Genomic DNA, 21,584 nt, shown 5'->3' with positions numbered 1-21,584 from the left:
AATGTGAATGCTGTCTCTCTCTCTCTCTCTCTGTCTCTCTCTCTCTCTCTCTCACACACACACACACACACACACACACACACACACACACACAAGCACACTAAGCAGGCACATGGGAAAAATCTGCATCTCTTTTTAGGCATGAACACAAACATTGTGAAGACCCAATATGTACAACACAGGCATGCAAAATTAGATTTGTACGGATGAGAAGACATAAATACACACAAGCACACATTTTCCCAAAGGAAAACTGTCTGCTCAGAGACACAGTTACAGCCTAGCACTGCTAACCTTTGCCAGGGCTTTGCTAAGAGCAGGAAAAATAACCATGTTTTGAAAGCATTCAATATGTGAACCACAGCCTCAATTGAATTGAACCCAACTACTCCCTGATCTAAATCTAAAATAGTGTCATGATATGTGAAATCACAGTCAATCTTAAACAGGAAGTGTTGTTAAAGAAAACACCAATAACTACAGACAAACAGAGGATTCTACACAGCTTGAGTTCCAGCTTTGTCTCCTTTGTTTATGTGGGATCACACCCCTGCTTGGAACTCTTACAGCACATTGAGACATCTAGTGGTTGAATAATATCTTGAAAGAAAATATATATTACCACCAAGTAACAACTATTGGACACGTGGTCCTTCATGGGATCCACTGCTCTCCATGTCCTTCACTAAACATGGCTGGAAACCAAGATGTAATCTTTGCAAAAAATTCGTCCATTTTCTATCAACATTTGAATTTCATTAAAAAAAATCTAGTTGAAATTTCTAATTCTGAATTTTTTTTTACTTGTTTTATCCCTCACAGTAGTGTGGGACATGTCAGAGAGAAAAAATACATTCTTTAGACCAGTGGCTCTCAACCTTTCCAGACTACTGTACTCCTTTCAGGAGTCTGATTTGTCTTGTGTACCTCAAGTTTCATGACACTTAACTACTTGTTTACAAAATCAGACATAAAAACACAAAAGTGTCACACCACACTATTATGGAAAAATTGCTTTCTTTCTAATTTTTACCACATAATTATAAAATAAATCAATTGGAATATAAATATTGTACTTCCATAGTATATAAAGCAGTATAAAGTCATTGTCTGTATGAAATTTTAGTTTGTACTGACTTCACTCGTGCTTTTTATGTACCCGTTGTAAAACTAGACCAATATCTACAGGAATTGATGTACCCCCTGGAAGACCTCTGTGTACCCCCAGGGATACATGTACTTCTGGTTGAGAACCTGGTTGAGAACCACTGCTTTAGACCTTGCAGAGATCTTTGGACCCCTTTTCCCATGAGAAAAAGGGTGGGTGGGATGTAAAAACTGTTTAGTACTAACTGTGAAAGGTTAATGGAAATCAAGTCATAGCCTAGAACTCTTCCTAAATGTTATGGGCATGACATTGGAAATTGCACAAAAAAATCGTCCTTATCAATGTAACAACACATGAGAAGCCAGGATAAGTGGGGAAAAATCCCTGAAGTTACCTTGGGAATCTTCCTTCTCCTCTTGCCATTCTGAGCATCTCCCAGGGAGAAGAATGTATCATCTGGGCTGCTGGGGGTAGAGGGAGGGCTGATTTTGGAAGGGGACCCAGTACCGTCACGGCTCAGTTTCCGTATGTCCAGCAGTTTGAAACTCCGCCGCTCTGAGTTTTGTCGAAAGAAAATGGGTTTGGAAAGCAACTGGGGAGGGAGACAGAATGAAGGAGAGGAAATAAATTAACACAGCACTCCATCTCATATACTTCTCAAGGAAACTCTGTGACAGCACTCATTTCAATTAGGTGAGCTGGAGCACATGGCTAGCACACAGGCAGATGCGGCTTACCAGTATGCTTAGCAGATTCTCACAGGCCCAAGAAATTTGCATGGCTGTCACAGTTTCCACAGGACTACCATGCAAGACAATTAAAGACAATATTTCAGAGGAAGGTGCAAGAAACCCCATCATGGCCAGCAGTGGAAGTTAGTTTCTTCCTAACCCCATCAGTAAGTGGTTGGTTAAGTCCAGTGGCAGCCCAGAAGGCTGGTATATTACAGTATCAATGTTCAGATTCTAAATTCCCCAGACCAAAGGAGCTGGGAGTAGTGCCAAAGCAGCATACTCAGGGGGAGGGAGTGCCTCATATATCCTACGGATCAACTCCTGGACTATGCTGGGAGAAGATCCAGAGAGATAGGGCCATTGTGAAATGACACTTTGGGGGAAGCATGAAGAGGAGGTAGAGGAGAGAATACAGAGGGAAGTCATGGAGGATTCTCTCCTCATCAGTTATGATCCCTCCACTATTTGTAACTTTTCTATTTAGCAAAACTAGAGGAACCTATGTGTGGGTATGAAGGTGCAGCTTACTTTTACATTGTCAGAGTTGGCCAGTGCCTACAATTTCTCCTGTTGGTATGTCACAGGGTGAGCTTGGACCTTTAAGGGGGTCAAAGTTCAACTCACTCCTGTGATAGCGGGATTTTCAAACGCACTCAGCGTTGGCCTAATTCTGTTCCCATTTGAAGTCAATGGGAGTTCTGCCATTGATTCAACAGGCACAGAGTTAGGCCAGTGCTGTTTAGATAACAAGCTAATGGTCAGTCAATTCAAATGGATTTCAAATTCAGCTCTCTAGTTAAATCCGAGCAAGCTGCTTTTCAGTGCAATGACGCTCGGTTACAACTTCTATTGCATTCTCCTTCTTTATAGTACAGCAGCACCCAGAGGACCAGAGCACGATCAGTCCTTCATTGTGTTGGGTGCTGTACACCCACAGAGACAATCTCTGTCCTGAAGAGCTTACTCTGCCCTCCTCTCCCAGGAATGGAACACCTTCCAGGGAGGGAGGAATTGGGGGCAAGAATGAGCCGTCTCCCTTTTCACGGCTTCCAAGAGGGTGAAGAAGCTTCTCCTTTGGAGACTGGTCTCCACTGCTTCTTCCATCAACCCAATGATTCAATTTATTTATGATGGGTCTTCAGGGTGGGGAGCCTCTCAGACACTCCTAGTCAGTTCTGGGTTGGGGGAATGGGAAGGGGCAGGGCTCTACCACGATTTGGGTCCAGTAAGGTTCATGCTATAGTTGAAACTATGCTGGCTACCACACAGCATGTTAAGAGCACATTTCTCCTGACCAACACTGACAGCAATGTTTTGTGTTAAGAACCATGTAGCAGTATAACTGTGTTATTTCAGCTCCTAGATACTACCTTGACAGGGTCTCCATAAGGATGAAATTCATCCCCATGCAGAGGGCCAGCACAAGGCCTATGCAAATAGTTCAGTCCCATTTTGAGAGCTTGAGTGCGACTTAAGAGGTGGGTGGGTCCTTGTATGTGCCCTCTGCACAAGCGTGAATTCCATCCCAAATACCTGTGATGAAGAGATTAGCTATACATCCACGCTGCAGTTTATCTCTGGGGGTTAGGGAGCTGATCAAAAAATGCAGACACATTTTCATAAGAACATTTCATTGCAATTTCACATTTTCTAAAAATCTCAATCACTCTAGAAGCTGGTTGAAAAACAGAAATATTTGGGGGGAGGGGGGGAAAGGTGTCAACATTTTGAAAAAATTTAAATCAGCCCTAATAACAATTTCTGCAGCTTGGATAGCATGGCGAGGCCCATTGGTAAGGAAAATTGAGTTTATACCCCCCGCTGTCGACATTACTTGTTACTAGTGTGATCCTCTACTGTCACATGGTCTGAGCCTGAGGCAGCCTGGACAGTGTAAGGCAGCGTTTCTCAAATGCGGCCACCGCAGCCACCAGGGGCTTTTTCTTGCAGCCACGACATCCTCTTGGACAGTGGGGATGGGGCGGCAAGGCAGTGGAGCCTCCCCCAGGGCCACCAGCTGGAGCCACAAATGCCAGAGGAGCAGGCAACCAGTGAGTTCCCCACCTTGCTGGGGCAATGAGTTTTGGCTTCAGCCCTGGGGTGGAGGGCGGCAGGATCCGGTCATGGGTCTTTGGGTTCTGGGTCTGGACTCCATCCATGCGGCGGAGGTGCCGGCCCTCGGCTCACACACACACACCCTGCATCACCCCTGGCCCCTGCTGCCTCACCGGTCACCCATCCTTCCCCACATCGTTCCTGGACCCTGCTGCCTCCCTCCCCATCCAGGGCTTCTGGCTTGCCAGGGCTGAGTAAGTCTGCTGTGAAAATTGATATTTGGATGTTTGTTAATATCACTTTTCACAACAGACTGACTAGCTAGCTGGGATGCTGTGAAAAATGATATTAACAAACATACAAATATTACTTTTCGCAGCAGCAGACTTACTAGCTATCAAGTCTTTTTAAGAAAGCAACCAAAAAGCCAAACAACAAAAACAAAACAAGAATGTGCAAAGCACCTTATTTGTGTTTCTTTTCTGTTTAGATCCAATAAAAAAGAGACAACTGTACATTATTTTTATGATTGAGTCTGCAAAAAAACCCACCACCCTACATAAATAAATTACAATGATTTGGATGTATATATGTTTATTTGTTTTTCCTAAAGTTAATTAAGTATTTTAGGAAAAATTGTCAGAGCAGCCACCCGCAAGAGTAAAAAATGTGTTGTGAGAACGCCTGGTCTAAGGGTAGAACAAGTAGCAACTGGAAAGACACAGGAGGCAGACAGCCCGGATGCCCTTCGCTGGATCACAAGCTTAAAGAAAGGGGCTCAGACAATATATTTACCTCCTCCTCTGGTCTCATTGCTAAAGAGAAAGACAGTGTCAGACTGAGAGTTGCAGCGCTTGTATGAGATGGGGGGAGTCCCCAAGAAAGTAGAACCTCAAGGGTGCACTTGTTAAGGCTGTCTTAGCTAGCAAGGAATTTTAGTAAGCGCCTCCCAGTGAAACCACAGGGAGTTGGTTGCTACCTTTAACCAAACTTATCAACAGAAATCCAACAGGACCTTCCTAATGGAGGGGGCAATAGATGCTTCACTTCACAATTCTTAACAGCTGCAAAAATGGATTACATATTGCCCATGGATACTGATCAGATTGCTGGGCCTTGACTGGCGGAGCATTCCAGTGCCACTTTAAAGAGGAGGAGGCTACCTTACACTGCAGCAGTAAATGGCCTTTCCCTGTATTTAAATATTGTGAGTGAATGTAGCACTTACAAAATTGTGGGGCTAAAAGCGCAGGGCTGAGCAAAATACAAAGCAGCCCAGTATGGGTAAAACTTCCTCCTCGTAGCTCTGCCAATGGTCCTCAACTCTAAACCGGAACCCCACCCTGCTCTCCAGTTCTGGGGTTCCACTAGACTGAAACGGAGACTGCCATCTGGTGTGGATCCTCTGTAGCCATGGGCCCAAACCAACACCCCAAATGCAAACACCCCTGAACCTCAGGAGAATTCAGCCCTGGATCCAAATTTTGCAACGGAGGTCTATAATCAGTTCTGTGCTGGACATGTGTAGAGACTAGATCAGAGCACAACTCTTTTTCCCTTGGAATCTAGTAAAAATCTGACTCCAGGTTTCCAGAGGTGAAAGGCCAACATGAGCCCACTGCACTACCACAGCCCTTAGCATGTCTGTTCATATATGAGTTACCATCTTGGTTAAGATCAAACAGCTGCTCTTCCTTTTGTGATCTGTTTGCTCTCCCCAAAATTGCTTGCATGATGGTGAGGCTTCACTAGGAACACATATTTATAGAGAAAATGGATCAAAACAGGATTTTGTCCAAAACAAAATATGATGTCTGGTATCACACCCTTCTCGCATAAAATCTTAATGTAGCCCTGACAATTACAAATCCTTACATCTTATGATGGATTATTGAGCAAGTTCCAGATGCATGCTCCTGGTATACTGTTTAGGAGTTAACCCCAATGTGAGAAAAATGAAAACAAGAAACTGTACCAAAGGGTGAACATGGGAATTCTTGTGCCCGTGGCTCTCTATTCCCACTATTGCACCTCCTCTCAACAGTAGCTAAAACCTAAAAGGTGAAATCCTGGCCCCATTAAAATCAATAGTAAAACTTCACTGGCCTCAATGAGAGGAGGATTCCACCCAAAGCTTTTGGGAACTGGACAGAAGTCATGCTGGTTGAACTAGGATACCTTCGTGGGTGTGCCAGGTACAGAGGAGGTGGGGGATACTGGGAAAGTCAGGACACATTTCTTCCCCAGGCAGCGGCTGTTCAACTCAATGTCTTCATAGGGGTTTTCCTTCGATGGCGGATCTGCAGCAAAGAGCCACACGTTATAGGTAAGAAATGCAGAAAATCCTGGAGGAGTCCCACAAAATCTCTGCTGGGATCCTGTGGCTTTCTTTCTCCCACCCCCCACATCTGGTGGTTAAAAAAAAACAAACTGTTCTCAAAAGTTCTTGCCATCCTTTCCCTCTCTCCAGCTCTGGGAGTCCAGCTGCTTACTGGATTGCATCCAAATCCTGACGAGGATGTGTCCAGCCACAGAATTATGTCACAGAAGTTAGAGATGGAAAAGACCCATTAAGTCCTCCAGTCCATTTCCCTGTCAATGGAGAAGTCATAAGGTTTTCATACACCATGGCCCTTAATATCCTTTTTCTTCATTCTTCTGATTCCCGGTTCTCTTTGAATTAAAGGTCTGTGCTCCATCTAAGTCCCACTTAAGCCTTCCAAATATCGTTTAAGTGGGTTTAAGTGGTGCATAAGCCTCATGCTGCTAATTTGGGGTGCCTTGATTTGTAGGTGCCCACCTTGAGACAGCTAGTGCCTGATTTTTCAGAAATGCCGAGCACCCACAACTCCAGGTAACTTGAAAGCGAGCTGAAGATACTCAGCGCCTCTGAGAGATCAGGCCTTCGGTGTCTCAATCTGGGTACTTAAAATCAGTGATGGAAAATGTAGGCCCAAGTATCTGAATGGGCAGGCAATTTATTATGAGCCTTCCCTTTCCTTATGCATCCCGTCATGGCACCACAACGGAGAGCCATTAGTTCAAAGCAACCTTCTTTCTAGCATTCTTGTACACACCTAGCTGAGAATGAAAATAGGAGGTCAGTAATGCTGGGGCAGGCACTGCAGCTTAGCTTTGGATCCTGTATATGGTTCATGCATCCGATGAAGTGAGCTGTAGCTCACAAAAGCTTATGCTCAAATAAATTTGTTAGTCTCTAAGGTGCCACAAGTCCTCCTTTTCTTTTTTTGTATATGGTTTGTATTTCCTGTTTGGCTGTGCAACAGCCTGCCCTGCCAGAGGTCAGTGGAGAGGGGGGACGCAGCTGAAGTCATCAGACAAGGACACAACACCACAAGACCTTTTCAACCTCTTCTCCTATGATATTCCATGAGTCTATGAGTGATCCACTGTCTGGACTCGCCAAGGTGAGGGAGGTAAAAGTACTCTTGTCTGTCAAAGAAAGCTGCATGCAAATGTTCTGGAACCACACACTGCCCCGGAACTAGAGAACTTATTTTAGGTGTAGGTTTTTCAAGGATGTGAATTATTCCAATTGTAATTATCGGATCAGTATTTAACACACTGGAGAGACAGGAGCAGTGAGAATTAGCACTCAGGACAAGGGGACACTGCAGCTCTCCTCCTGCTGCCAGTGCTGTTTGCAGAAACTTTGGCACTGTGTCTGATCTGAATTGGTCTGGGAGGCAGCCAGGTTTCCCGCAGTACTACCTGCAAACCCTGCCTCTTGTCCGTCCTACACTGAATTCCAGTGCTTTGCATAAACAATGCTGAGCAAGACAGGAGAGCCATGGTGGGAGACAATCTAAGCATGCCTCCCAGCCTGGCTAGACAGACACGCATTAGCTCTGCTCGAGCTAGCATGCTAAAAATAGCAGTGTGGACATTGTGGCAAGAGCTAGTCACCTGAGCTCAGACCTAGAAGGTCCAGAGGGCTTGTGCTCATGCAGCTAGCCCATGCCACCACTCACGTTGCTATTATTAGTGCACTAGCATGGGTCTGTTTATCCACGCTGGGAGACATATAGAAAAGGGGAAGTTCTAATCCTGACAGCTCCAATGTGTGTGTGTCTGTGTGTCTGTGTGTATGTGTGTGCTCCGTTTCGTACATATTATCATCCGTGGGTCATCACTAGCACCCTGTGGCAGAATGACAGACTGAATCATTCCACACACCCCACTCACCATGCACGGGTGGGGTTTTCTAGCTAGAGCTGTGTATCCTTTATAACATCTCCCAGTCTGTGCTTTTATGAAATATAAAATTGTAGCTTCCCTGGAGCCATCCCTGTCAGCCCTCTCCTCCTCCAGATTCCATGGCAACCACACCAGGACTGCAGGGGCCAATTAAAGATCATTAACTCCAGACAAAGCCCCACAGAGCCTAAGCACACAGAAAGGAAACAAAAACCCAAGTGTGTCCCACTTGCCAACTATTATCCTTCCCGCTATCCTTTTCAATCAACAGGTAGGGAGAATAGGAATTTCAGCATGGCATCGGAGTTCTTTGCCACCTTGGGGAGAGAGGGTGGCTGTTTAGGAATGGAGGGATTTGCCAGTGCTTTAACCCTGGAATGTGATCCCTGTTATTCCAGCTGGAAGGGTGACACTTACATAGTGGCTTTGACCAGCAGCTGTTAGGGCATCCCCTGTCCTTTGGCCCCAAAGGGGAAAGAGGGCACATAAGGGCCCCCTAACTCTTGCAAAAGAGGCAGGCAGCTTTAAAATTTACAACTAATGCCAATCTCTTCTGATCGGGGGAAGGACAGGGCATCTCCACCTTGTCTGTAACTAGGGTGACCAGACAGCAAAGGTGAAAAATCAATCGGGACAGGGGGTGGGGGGTAATAGGAGCCTATATGAGAAAAAGACCCCAAAATTGGCACTGTCCCTATAAAATCAGGACATCTGTAGCATACCCCCAGGGGATGTGTAACCTTTGTGAGACCTCTCTAACCAAACACGATGAGAGTTTGCTAGGATCAAAATGGCAATGCCCTGCTGGTTCCTGTGGCTCTCTCCCACCCCAAACAACATGACCCCCTCTGTAGGATACAACAGCACTGATTTCCTTCCTCTCCAGCTAAACTCTGCCAAGAGGTTCACTTAACTCTAGCTCTGCGACAGCTAGACTCAAAGCTCTTCAGGACACGGGATGTGTTCTGCTCTATGTTCTGGAAAACACTGTGTATGTAAGTGTAGGATAATAAGTTAACATTCCTGGGAATAAAGAACAGGAGTACTCGTGGCACTTTAGAGACTAACAAATTTATCTGAGCCTAAACTTTCGTGAGCTACAGCTCACTTCATCGGATGCATTCAGTAGAATGCATCCGATGAAGTGAGCTGTAGCTCACGAAAGCTTATGCTCAAATAAATTTGTTAGTCTCTAAGGTGCCACAAGTACTCCTGTTCTTTTTGCGAATACAGGCTAACACGGCCGCTACTCTGATTCCTGGGAATGGAGCTGATGGAATCTCAGCCATCCCCAGGCACCTGCACTAACGCTGAAGGGTGGAATAAATCACGGTGCCACAAACACGAACCCAGGGATTGTGGGACCCAATTTTTTAATTTCATGGCCACCCATTCACACAATATTTTTCTTCCTGCTGGCTGATATTTTGTGTGTGATGCACCTCAGTATGCTCTTGCCTAATAAATACACTCTTCTAGGTGAGCCCTTGGACTGTGACACGTTTTCATCGATGGTCCCCAAGTCTTTTTAGTTGTCCAACCCCTCCCCATCCCCCTCTTGAAGCGCCTACCCAGAATATCTTCATAGACGTTTTCCTCAGATAAAGTGCGTGTGAGGGCCAGCTTGGTCTGAGCGTACCAATCCACCCGGCCATTCTCGGATGACGACTGCAGCAAGTCTTCAAACTCATAGGACTTCCTGTGCCATTCGGGGCGGGGGAGGAAGAGGAGGGGGAGAAATAGGATGGAGAGTGATAGAGATAAACAGACTTTACAAGTCCAATAATTCAATATCATTCACTAGCCTCCAGCAAGTCACTCAGTCAGCAACATGAGCTACAGAGGAGCCAGTGCTTCACAGATCCATCCCGTACAACGTATAAAGCAATGTCGACACGACAATCAGTTTTTACCAGACTGGGGCTAGTCAGCAAATGTCAGGGTTGCAATGGTTCATTTACTGTATAATGATTCTAACACACGCTAAAGATGTAAAAGACTGTGGGCCACAGTCTGCAACGCCGAGGGCATGTTTACACGGCAATCTGAGGCCTGCCTGCATCACAGGTAGACATACCTGCGCTAGCACAGCTAAAAATAGCAGTGTAGATGGAGCAGCACAGTCTTCAGGGTGGACTGTCCAAGCACGCCGCGGACCCCGGGTACTGACTCGCGCTGCTAGCTCGCCCTAAGCCCGTGTCGCCCCAGCCACACTAGCACAGGTAAGTTAGTGTGGACATGGGTACCTGTGCTGCAGTCATGCCTCCGACTGCAGTCTAGATATACCCTAAGTCGTGTCTTCCTCCACAAGCTGTCCCACTGATCACTACTCAACATGAGTAAGAGTTGTCAGAAATCAGGCCTCCTATGAGTGGTGCAGGAGAAGGGAAAGCAGTGGAGCATCCTAGTCAGTCGAGCACAGAGAGGTGTAAAGTCTCTCCCAGTCCAAATGAAGTCAGGAATTTTTATTTTTAGGGTAGCTCCACTGCAGAGGATAGGCTCAAAAAGGACAGTACATTTATAAGTCAGGTTCCCCCTCCCACCCCCACTCAAATATTTGGATTTACAAAAGGGGATGGGGTGAGGAGCAACCTCCAGCAAAACCTGAGTAAACAAGGAACAGACTTGAGCAGAAAGGGCAGCTCTACTCTGAAAAGTGACAGGGTAAAAATGGCATTGCAAGGTTCCCTCCCTTACCATCTCTCAGTGGTTTCTGATCAGCTGTGCTCATTCTGCAAGCAAAAAAGGTTGTTTTGTTTTGTCTTTAAACTGGCAACATCATGAACTCGTCCTGGGATTGGAGAGTCAAGCTGGAATCATTCATTCTCATTCACTGTTACTAGTCATAGGATCTCCATGTCAAAGTCATTACACCTGTGGACACCTATTGGCCTTCAGTGTTTGCACAGGTGTAACAGAGCAGAATATATCCTGCAGGCTCGTGATCACTGACATTGCTGAGACGGAAAGAACACTGCTGCACTTTCAGAGCCCAGCGTGAATTTAGGGAGCAGACAGTCAGAAAGACATCCTTTTACTTACAAGGTTGAGACCCAATAAACATAGACCCCGATGATGCCACTTTTGTGGAGGCCCTTTTTAGAAGCAGAACTGTACACCACCAGCAAATTAATCAATAACTCCTGTACCAGCATTAGAATAGTAAAGCGAGAATACCTGTGGTCAGAATTATTCTTATGTTTCCCATTCCATAGTCTTCTGCTAACAGCTGATGGGGGAGGAGAAGAAGGGAGAGGAGGAGGAGGTATAGATGGCAGAGGGGGCAAGTTTCTCTTATTTCTAGCTGCCGGAATCCATCCCTCTTCTCCCTCATGTTTGAAAGTCCGCCTGGGCTTTGGAAGTGGGTTGATGAAGGGTTTCTTCTCCGGTATCCCTGGTTCTGTGTACACATTCTCTATGCTGTGATCCTTGCATTTCACTTGAGATGCTTTTACCTCTTCCAGAGTCCCAAAAATGGGCTCACAGATTTCTGAGTCTAAGCTGAGGAGCCTCTTATTGAGTTCAGAGCCACATACACCTTCCTGGTCCTCTGGGAAGGTTTGTCCCTCATCTGCCTTCTCCTGCAGACAGTGTGGGGAATAATAAGTACCTGGCATCTGTGGCTGCAATTCTGCTGATCCTTCCTTCAAGGCCTGCTCCAGTTTCTTGACCTGAGTCAGTACTGAAAGGTTCTCTTTCTGGACCTCCCACTTACCACCTTTCACCTCCTTGCATTTTCCAACACTGGAATCAACCTCCTTTTCCTTCTCCTGCATTTCCACTTTCCTCTCTGTTCCCTGCCCCATGCCCTTTGAAGTGCCCACCCTCCTTTCATTCTCTTTGCCTGTCCCTTTGCATTCCAACTCCCAGGTTATAAGCCTCTTGGTGTCCACTTTCCTAGGCCCCAAAACTTCCCCACTCATCTTCTCCACCACACATGGCATCTTGTGCTCCTCTTTAACTCCTTGCTCTTCCTCCTTCTGACTGACCAGAGGAGAAGGCGTTTCCTTTTTCCCTTCCCATTCAGAAATCTTGTCCTTGATACTGAAGGGCTTATTCCTCAAACTGACTTTCCCAGCTGAATGTAAATTCTGAGTGCCCCCTATCTGCCTCCTTATGATTTTGCTGCTCTCCTTGACATTAAGATCCACAGACGGGTCACTGATAATCATTTTGGGACTCAGCATGTTCTGCTGAAAGCAGTCTAGCCTTGGATCCAGCATCAAGTTCTCCAGTGATTTCAATGGGCTTTTCACCACAGAAGAAACGTGTTCAGCTTTAGGTCCTAGACTCAGAGTGAAACTGGCACCTTCAGAATAATTTTCACTTGAAGACCCAAACCAAAGTCTTTCTAATTCCTTCACAGTGTTTGTATTATTTTTACTTGCAAGCTTGACCCTATACAGCAAAGACAAAAGAGAAGAAAAAATCACTTTTCCTGATCATTTGGTCATCAGTACACCAGCTCCATACGCTCTATTGAAGCAGGTGAGGTCAGCAGGGATGCTCAAAGATGGGGGCTGCTGAAGAGCATTCTCAGGAGAGGATCCTGGATTCTGGAATGCACTCCGTCTCTCTCTTGCTATGACAGAGTCCAATTTGATGCAAAACCTGTCTATTATTCCAGGCTTTCTCTGAGGGAGTGGAATGGAGTGAGAGTGGGTGGGATTATAGTTTTTGAAAATTAGGAGTGTTCATACTGAGAACAGGTCAATTTGTATTTTTGTATGCATTTAAAATAGAACAGTAGGGTTTTTTACTTAGTGCATAAGACAGGTGCATCAAAATAAAAGTCAAAATGGACTCTGGTTTACTTAAGATTTAGTAGGTAGCACATGATTATCAAACAGACGTGTAGACTTGGGACACAGTAGGTATTCCTCTAAAGTCTACCCAGTAACTCCTTTCTAAATAGATTATTTGGCTTAATCATCAAGACAAGGCATAACAAGTTCCAGTTGCTGGCAGCTGAAGTTACCAAAATTCAAACTAGAAATAAAAGGAGGGAAATTAACCAATGCAAATGATTTTCAAGGGACGTGGTAAATACGTCATTTGGAGTCTTTAAATCAAGGCTGGATGTTGTGCTAAAATATAAGAGCTAGTTCAACCAGAAGGTATTGAGCTAGAGGAAGGAGCCACTGGATGAAATTCTATGGCTTGTGCTACACAGGCAGTCAGGCTAGATGATCACAGCAGCCCCTTCTTGCCTGGAGATCTATGAAACAGAAGAAAGAACCTCACCCATAGTGATCCTCTCCTCCAATAATTTCACCTTCCAAGTTTTTCCAGAGCGTCCATTAACAAAATAACATTGCGCTTTCATGTTTATTATTATTATTCATCAGTTGCACAGCTGTAACATCCAGGGGACTGACAAAGGGATTAGGTTCCCATTGTACAGACACACAACACACGGAGAGTTCCTGCCCCACAGAGCACACCACCTAAATGAAACTTGTCATGGCAAGGGACAAAAACCAATTAATTACATGACACCTGGCTGCATCAAACAAACATGTACTTCACCGAGCACCTGTCACCCAAGGATCTCAAAGTGCTTTTATCAACATCCATGAAGCCCCAGCTGGGAAGACACTTACATTTATAACATAATCTTTTCAAACCCAAAGCTCTTTGCAAAACAATAAGGGCTTGTCTATGCTAGAAAGATGGCACTAGTGTAAGTAGATCAATTTTAAAACTATTTAGCTACAGAGGTGCGACCCCCTCATATTAAACCAACATAAATGCACTTACCCCAGTTTAGTTTAATTCTATAAACTCCTGGATTCACGTAAATGGGGTGAAGTGCTGGTAGTGCAGTGAGCATGTAAGCAAACCTGGCAGCCACTATGCGCCCAGCCAGAGCTAACACCCAGACTCGGACATTGGCATCTGTGGTTACCGAAGGGAAGGGAGATACTAACCACAATATCATTGTCCCCAAGTCTCATGCTCCTGTAACTTCTGCCTATTTCAGTGGGAGCAGAGACTTTCGTGTAACCTTTTGGACAAAGGATGATGCCTCTAATGGGGTGGACCCCCACCCCATGTCTACTAGTGCACTGTGGTATCATCACATGTTATTAGACTTACATCAGGATGTGGGATTTAAACGTACAATCTGATGGCCTAGAGACACCGGCTGAGGCATATTGACGCTAGGGGCACGTTTTAGGCTATGAGAGAGAGCACCAATGGAAAGTAATGACTCCCTCTCCACTCCCCTCCCTTGGGAAAAAGAAAAACAAGAATTTAGGACTTTTCACCTCCCAATGGAGTTGCAGACACCGTTTTCAGACTTGCTGCTCACGTCGGCTGCCTCGCTAGCTGTCATTGTGTCAGCACCTGGCATGGCGACAGGTCACCTGGGGGAAGTCAAAGCAACACTTCAGTGATCAGAGGTACTGTACTGTGACAGACTGACAATAGCCTGTAGTATCCTGACCAAAGCTTATGGAATGAAGATAAACTTTACTGAATTAAGCTAAATCTGATTGAATCAGGGTTAGTACTTTGGGGGTTCCATTGTATTAAAATGCAATTGTGTATGTGTTATGGGGCACTGTATGAACCGTCTCTAGGAAGAGGGGGATGCTAATGTACTGCCTCTGTTATCAGCCCTTTGAAGTGCCCTTCCCCCCCACGCAGAGATGTCCATATACTAGTTCAAATGGGATTCTCCAGTGACCAACAGTCAAAGCAAGGGGCTTTGGATAAATAGTCTAGTTTTAAAATGACTCGGAGCCTTCTTCCTCGTCCAGCAGACAGTCAGGACTCTGGTGCATGGAGGGCCCCAATCTTTATGGTGGGGTTGGAAGGACGGGGCCTACTGAGACCCCATAAAACTGGGTACTTGTACAGTAACTCCTCACTTAACTTTATAGTTATGTTCCTGAAAAATGCGACTTTAAGCCAAATGATGTTAAGCAAATCCAATTTCCCCATAAGAATTAATGTAAATGGGTGGGGTTAGGTTCCAGGGAAACTTTTGCACTAGACAAAAGACTATATTATATATATATATATATACACACACAGAGTATAAGTTTTAAACAAACAATTTAATACTGGTACACAGCGATGATGATTGTGAAGCTTGGTTGAGGTGGTCAAGTCAGAGGGTGGGATATTTCCCAGGGACTGCCTTACTGCTAGATGATGAACTAGCAATTGGCTGAGCCCTCAAAGTTTAACTCATTGTTAATGTAGCCTCACACTCTACAAGGCAGCACGAATGGAGGGAGGGGAGACAGCACGGCAGACAAAGACAGAGACACACACCGTGTGTGTATGAGAGACAGAGATGTGCACTGCTCCTTTAAGTACTCTGACCCCACTCTAAGTACATTGCCTTTTTAAGTAGATCAGCAAGCTGAGATGGCAGCTGCTTCCAGGAAGCTCCCTCTGTCCTGAGCCCTGTCGTGTGTCTCCCCCACTCCCCCCGCAACTGCTCTACGGAAATGGGGTAAGCGGGATGCAGGACCAGCGGGGAGGGGGACACCCTGACATTAGCTCCCTTCTTCCCTCCCCCCGCACAGGAGGCTCCCAGGAGCAGCTCCAAGGCAGAGGGCAGGAGCAGCACATGGCAGTGGGGGGAGGGACAGCTGAACTGCCGGCAACTGATAGCCTGCTGGATGGCTGCCGCACAGGGAACTTAAGGGAACGGGGAGCTGATGGGGGGGCTGCTGGTCCACCCTGGTTCCAAGCCCCCACCAGCTAGCTGCAACGGGCTGCTCTTCCTGCAAGCAGTGGACAAAGCAGGCAGCTGCCAAACGACATTATAAGGGAACATTGTGCCACTTTAAACGAGCATGTTCTCTAATTGATCAGCCAGGTAACAACGAAACGTTAACCAGGACGTCTTTAAGTGAGGAATTACTGTACCGAGCTGAAGCTGTGATGAACTTGTGACTACAAAGGAAACTCCTCGGGTGGCGTATAGAAGGACTGCTTCTGTCAGAGCCCTTGTTAGGATAATGTCTGGTACGTTTATTGACACGCGGGTAGGTTTGTCTATTGTTTTAAACACATTTTCTCGACAGTGCTTTTACCATAATAATAACATAGGCTCTCATAAGAAGAGCTGTGTGGTATCTATAACTATGGGCAGTCACGCTATTAACTGTCTCCAAAGAGAAAGCAAGCAGGTATGCTAGGGCAGCTTGTCTGAGCTGGGAATACCACAGTGATGGCAGGGAACTGTTCAGCCTGCAAATACCCCAGTCAGACAGGGCAGAGATACAGGTCTCCATCCAAAAAGGCAACTGTTGGGGAGCTGGAGGCCTGAGAGTGGGTGCCTTGGCTGGACTCCTGAGGGGGAACACAGGTGCCGTTGCCCTGAACTGTGACAGGTAACACTGTCTGTTCCAACATGACAAACTTCCCCGGCCCTCCTCTCTCCAAGCGCACACACAAAACCTGCCCCTGAAAATCCAGTAGGATAATAGCAGCAAGTCACTTCATCTCTCTGCCTCCATTTCCCCTTCTGTAAAATGGTGATGATCATTTTAATCCACCTACCTCCCAAGAGTGCTGTGAGAATTAGGTAGTCTTTGGGGCCTGGGCTGTCTATTACTCTGTGTTTGTACAGTGCTGAGCACAGTGGGACTTCCATCTCAGCTGGTCCCATAGGCACTGCCATACTAAACATGATTAGTTATAATAACTAGTCAATGGCTGTACAGTGATTTGAACAGGCAAGACACTACATAAAAGCTAAACATTATTGTTCTAACACTTGGGTATCTGTCTTCTCTCAGGAGACAGTTAAAAATGGCTTTAAAAATAATATGTCTGATCCAGAGAATTAACAGCCCCATGGTTTATGAAGCCACTGTATCAGCAGCTTTCTTGGACTGGTACCCAACTGAGACCCGGGTTTATTGATTAAACTACTGTATGCTCCATGGTCACTTTGTGCTCAGGTTCCTGCTCACCTGATGTATTCTCACTCTAGTGGGTCATTATAGAGTGTTACTGATCTCCCTTGGGAATTTAAGGGGGAAAATTCATCCCTGAGCTATATGCACTGAAATCAAGGGTGTTAGGGTGAAATGCATCCCTGGCCTAAGGTCTTTAAATGGCAGAAGTTGTTTTGGTCACTGCCCACTATTCTTTGCATGGTGATTTCTATTCTTTGTGGGGTAGGGGTGTCAATCTATCCTTTTGTTGCACCCTTGCAACACAGTCAGTGCAACAGATGTTCTCCTTTTTGTCTTGTCCTGAAAACCAACTCTGGCTCTTTAAGAGCCCAACCACCCCACAAGGCAGTGTCAGGACTTCTCAGGAGGGCATTATCTGTAGCCACTGAAAAGCATTTCAATGACAGGAAGGAGTTCATTGTCTCTTACACAATACTTTGAAACCCTGAAAGCCTCTGGAGTCTATCCACTTGGCTGGTCTATCAGATGCTCCCCTGCCACGGCTGGAGTTTGGCAGCAAGACCAATCGCATCAGTAAAGTTAGTAGTTCCTAGGACTTTTGCAAGAGAATGAACATATACAAAGTATTTCTCATTTCCATGGTCTACATACTTTTAAAGAGAAAGAGAGAGAGAGAAATAGAAATAATTCAGTCTTGTTCTTTTCTGAGTTTTCTTTCCCTGCTCTCACCCCACCCAGGCAAAATTCTGTAAGACAGAGTGAACTCTGGATCATTTCAATGAGTCCAGGTTCAGGGTAACTCATTACAAACTGTGTCCTCTCTTTCCAAGGCAATAAGCCCCAGGGCTTCTCTTCCTCATTAGTAGCTGGAACTACACCCAATTCATTTCTAATGACAGAGCAACCTTGCAAAATTTTCAGGAAAATTGACCAGCCCAAGGAGCAAAATCTATTCACCCACTCATTAGGGGATATGTTTAAGGATAACGAAAAACTAAAGCTCATTCATTCTTCTGTCCACAGAATGACTCACTCAGGCAAGTGGGTGAGTAGATTTCTGCAAAGCTGTAACAGAGATTGTTCTGCACTTAGATAGTAAGTTCACTGGGGCAGGGACCATCTCTTTGTGCTGTGTTTGTACAGCACCTAGCACAATGGGGTCCTAGTCTATGACTGGCGTTCTTAGGAGCTACCACATTATGAATAATAATACAGGCTGGGGTATATATAACCACTTCATTCAATCACCATCCGGAGCCTCTTTTGGCTCCATTCCAGCAGCCCACCCTGCCCACCTAAACTAGGAAGGGGAACCCGGCCTGACAGATGCTGTGGGTTTAGCCTGTGTAGGGGTCAGGAAGGAATTTTTTCTCCCATGGGCCAATTGGCAGAGGACCAGGGAGTTTTTTGCCTTCCTTGCAGCATCTACAAGGTGTTTAGTACCTAACGGAGGTACTGGGATGGTGCTGCTTACTTGTTACAACATGCAGTTGGTTTCCAGTGAGGTTAAAAGAATAAAATGAATGGTTCCCAGAGGTGAAAGACCTTGGATTTTGGTGATTGGCCTTGGTCTCATATGATAGGATGAAACCTTGTGGTCTTTGTGGGCCGTGGTCAGACCTTGTGGCCCTCGTGGGCCGAGGTCCCCACCCTCCTGCACCCTCTGTCCCCCTCGGGGGGAGGCGAGTGCTAGGACTCACAGAGAACGGAGTCCTGGGGGGTAGGCTGAGGAGAAACACCCCGCATTATGGATTATATGGTAAAGAGCTCTGTAACCCTGGCGCCAGTTACGGGTTATATGATAAGGAGCCCTGTAATCCCCGCACTGGAACCAGTTAAATGCCTGGTATAGGTGAGTAGTGGTGATGGGCAGGTCGTGGCTCTCCCCTACATTCAAGTTTAATAAAAGTTGCAGCCTGCCACTTAATTCCATGCATGTTTCTGTCCTTGCTTTGCCGCTGTGTCCATCAGCTAGCATTCAGATGTGGGCAGATGGGCAGTAGTGGTCAACATGGGTGGTAGTGGTCAACATGGGTCATACGTCTGATCCAAGCACACTGCTAAACTAGCCACTGTGGGAGGTGGGAGGAGAGGCTGAAGAAGAAATGGACCATCACTGGCGGTGGGAAGGAGGAGGGTGCAGACCTGTTCAGCCTCCCACTAAAGCCAGGAGAGACTCCTGTTCGTAGCTGCTTTCTGCACTGCTCCTGCTTAGGAGCTGAGGGACACTAGTCTGTGACCATGTGAGCGGGGCTGCTCTAGGCAGGAGGGTTCACTTCTAGCCACAGAGGTACAGCTGAGAGTATAATGCCCCATGCATATCTGGGACTTGAACCTGTGGCTAGAGCAGCACATCGCTCCCTGGCCACACAGGCCTGTAGCAGTGACTGGAAAATAACGGGGGAGGAGGCAGAGGGTAATCAGAGGTAGGCACCCAGGCAGTGGTGCTGGAACAGGGCGGGGCAGGAGCCCATGGCCCTCCCACATTTCACCAGGGTGGACCCTTCCCCTCCTCTTTCGCCAGGCCAGGCCAGCATGGAGCCCAGCCAGGGAGCCCAGACAATTGTGGGAGACACACGTGTGGACCCTCCACCTGCCTGCGGTGCGGGGGGCTCTGGGAAGCCCCAGGCCCGTGTCCCCAACCCCAGGCTCCCCACATGGCCCAAGGCCGGTGGAGGGTCCACGACTCCACGCTGGCTCACCACAGCTGCCCATGCGGCTCCTCCCCACCCGCCTTCAGCCGGGGGGTGGGGGGACATCAGAGTTGCAGCCTGGCCATGGTAAGAGCTGCGCGGGCAGCTGCGGCATGGCCCCTCCACTAGGGTTGCCAACTTTCTACCCGCACAAAACCGAACACCCTTGCCCGGCCCCTTCCCCACCCGTCCTCAGAAGCCCCACCCCCACTCACTCCATCCCGCCTCCCTCTGTCACTTGCTCTCCCCATCCTCACTTACTCTCTCATTTTCACCGGGCTGGCTCAGGGGTTGGGGTAGGGGAGGGGGGAGGCCTCTGTCTGAGGGTGCAGGCTCCGGGATGGGGCCAGGGATGAGGGATTTGGGGTGCAGGAGGGGGCTCCAGACTGGGGCTGAGGGATTCGGAGGGCAGGAGGGGGCTCCGGGCTGGGGCAGGCAGTTCGGGTGCGGGAGGGGGATGAGGGCTCTGGCGGGGGGTGCAGACTCTGGGGTGGGGCTGGGAATGAGGAGGTGTAGGAGGGTGCTCCGGGCTGGGGAGTGGAGCCGAGGGGTTTAGAGTATGGGAGGGGACTCCAGGCTGAGGCAGGGGGTTGGGGTGTGGGAGCAGGTACAGGCTCTGGGATGGGGGTGCAGGTTCTGGGATGGGGCCAGAAATGAGGGAGGGGGCTCTGGGCTGGGGCAGGGGGTTGGGGTGTGTGGGGGGGGAGGGCTCCGGCTGGCGGTGCAGGCTCTGGTGTGGGGCAGGAGATGAGGGATTTGGGGGGTAGGAGGGCGCTGGGGCATGGGGATGGGGTGCGGGATGGGTGAGGGCTCTGTCTGGGGGGTGAGGGCTCTAGGGTGGGGCTGGGGATGAGGGGTTTGGGATGCAGGAGGGTGCTTCGGGCTGGGATCGAGGGTTCAGAGGGCAGGAGGGGGATCAGGGCTGGGGCAGGGGGTTGGGGTGCAGGAGGGGGTCAGGGGTGCAGGCTCTGGGCGGCGCTTATTTCAAGCAGCTCCCAGAAGCAGCAGCATGTCTACCCTCCACTCCTAGGCAGAGGCATGGCCAGGCGGCTCTGTGCGCTGCCCCGTGTGCAGGTGACACCCCTGAAGCTCCCATTAGCCACAGTTCCCGGCCAATGGGAGCTGTGGAACCAGCACTTGGGGCGGGGGCAGCATGCGGAGCCCCCTGCCTTCCCGTACGCATAGGAGCCGGAGGGGGGACATGCCGCTGCTTCCGGGAGCCATGTGGAGCCACGGCAGCCAGGGAGCCTGCCTTAGCCCCGCTGCGCCAAACAGACTTTTAAAGGGAGCCACCAAGGTCCCTTTTCAACCAGGCATTCCAGTCGAAAACTGGACATCTGGCAACCCTACCCTCCACCTGCCCTGGGGGTGGGGGCTATGGGGCAGGGACACAGCCTGGGGCTGCTCTCGGTGGGACCCCCACACTGCGGGCAGATGGAAGGTCCCCCGCGGCTCTTATCATGGCCGGGCTGCGGCTTCGAGGCCCCCCCCCACCCCCCGCTGAAGCCAGGTCAGGGAGAGCTGCACGGGCCACTGTAGGGAGCCTGGGTCCTCCACCTGCCCTGGGTGAGAGGTCCGGGGGAGGGGACAGGGGCTGCTTTTGGCCCGCACCACACCCTGGGCATTATGATTACTTTCTTTATAAAACAAAACCCAAAGAAGACTCTGTCACGTGTGGGACCACAAAGGCCTGAGCTCGGGGGCACTCCACTACTCTGTGAACGGGGACACCAGGCCATCACGGTCCATAGATTGACAAGAAGGGAGGCAAGATGTCAAGTGCCAGTTGAAGATCCTTCCTATTACAATGCACTCAGAAATCCTTGCCATTGTTTGGGGGAACAAAGCAGCCATCTGACACCATTTCATAACAAATCAGGGAAAAGAA

General features: G+C 47.9%; 1 protein-coding gene across 4 annotated transcripts in view; it reads right to left on the bottom strand.

Annotated features, from left to right (window-relative positions):
- The window catches only part of DENND2A (DENN domain containing 2A), a 79,965-nt gene that overhangs the window by 32,445 nt on the left and 25,936 nt on the right, over positions 1-21,584 (bottom strand). For all 4 annotated transcript variants that reach the window (XM_037879134.2, XM_043541378.1, XM_037879145.2 and 1 more), the window contains 5 exons: positions 14,388-14,486; positions 11,293-12,513; positions 9,687-9,814; positions 6,076-6,197; positions 1,503-1,700 (listed from right to left, as the gene is read on the bottom strand). In XM_037879134.2, coding sequence (XP_037735062.1) covers positions 1,503-1,700; positions 6,076-6,197; positions 9,687-9,814; positions 11,293-12,513; positions 14,388-14,473 — 1,755 coding nt within the window. In that variant the 5' untranslated portion in view covers positions 14,474-14,486. The remainder of the gene's footprint in view (positions 1-1,502; positions 1,701-6,075; positions 6,198-9,686; positions 9,815-11,292; positions 12,514-14,387; positions 14,487-21,584) is intronic.

This window comes from Chelonia mydas, chromosome 1 (assembly GCF_015237465.2).
Source record: "Chelonia mydas isolate rCheMyd1 chromosome 1, rCheMyd1.pri.v2, whole genome shotgun sequence".
Taxonomy (NCBI): Eukaryota; Metazoa; Chordata; order Testudines; family Cheloniidae; genus Chelonia; species Chelonia mydas.
This window is presented reverse-complemented; position numbering and strand designations above follow the sequence as displayed.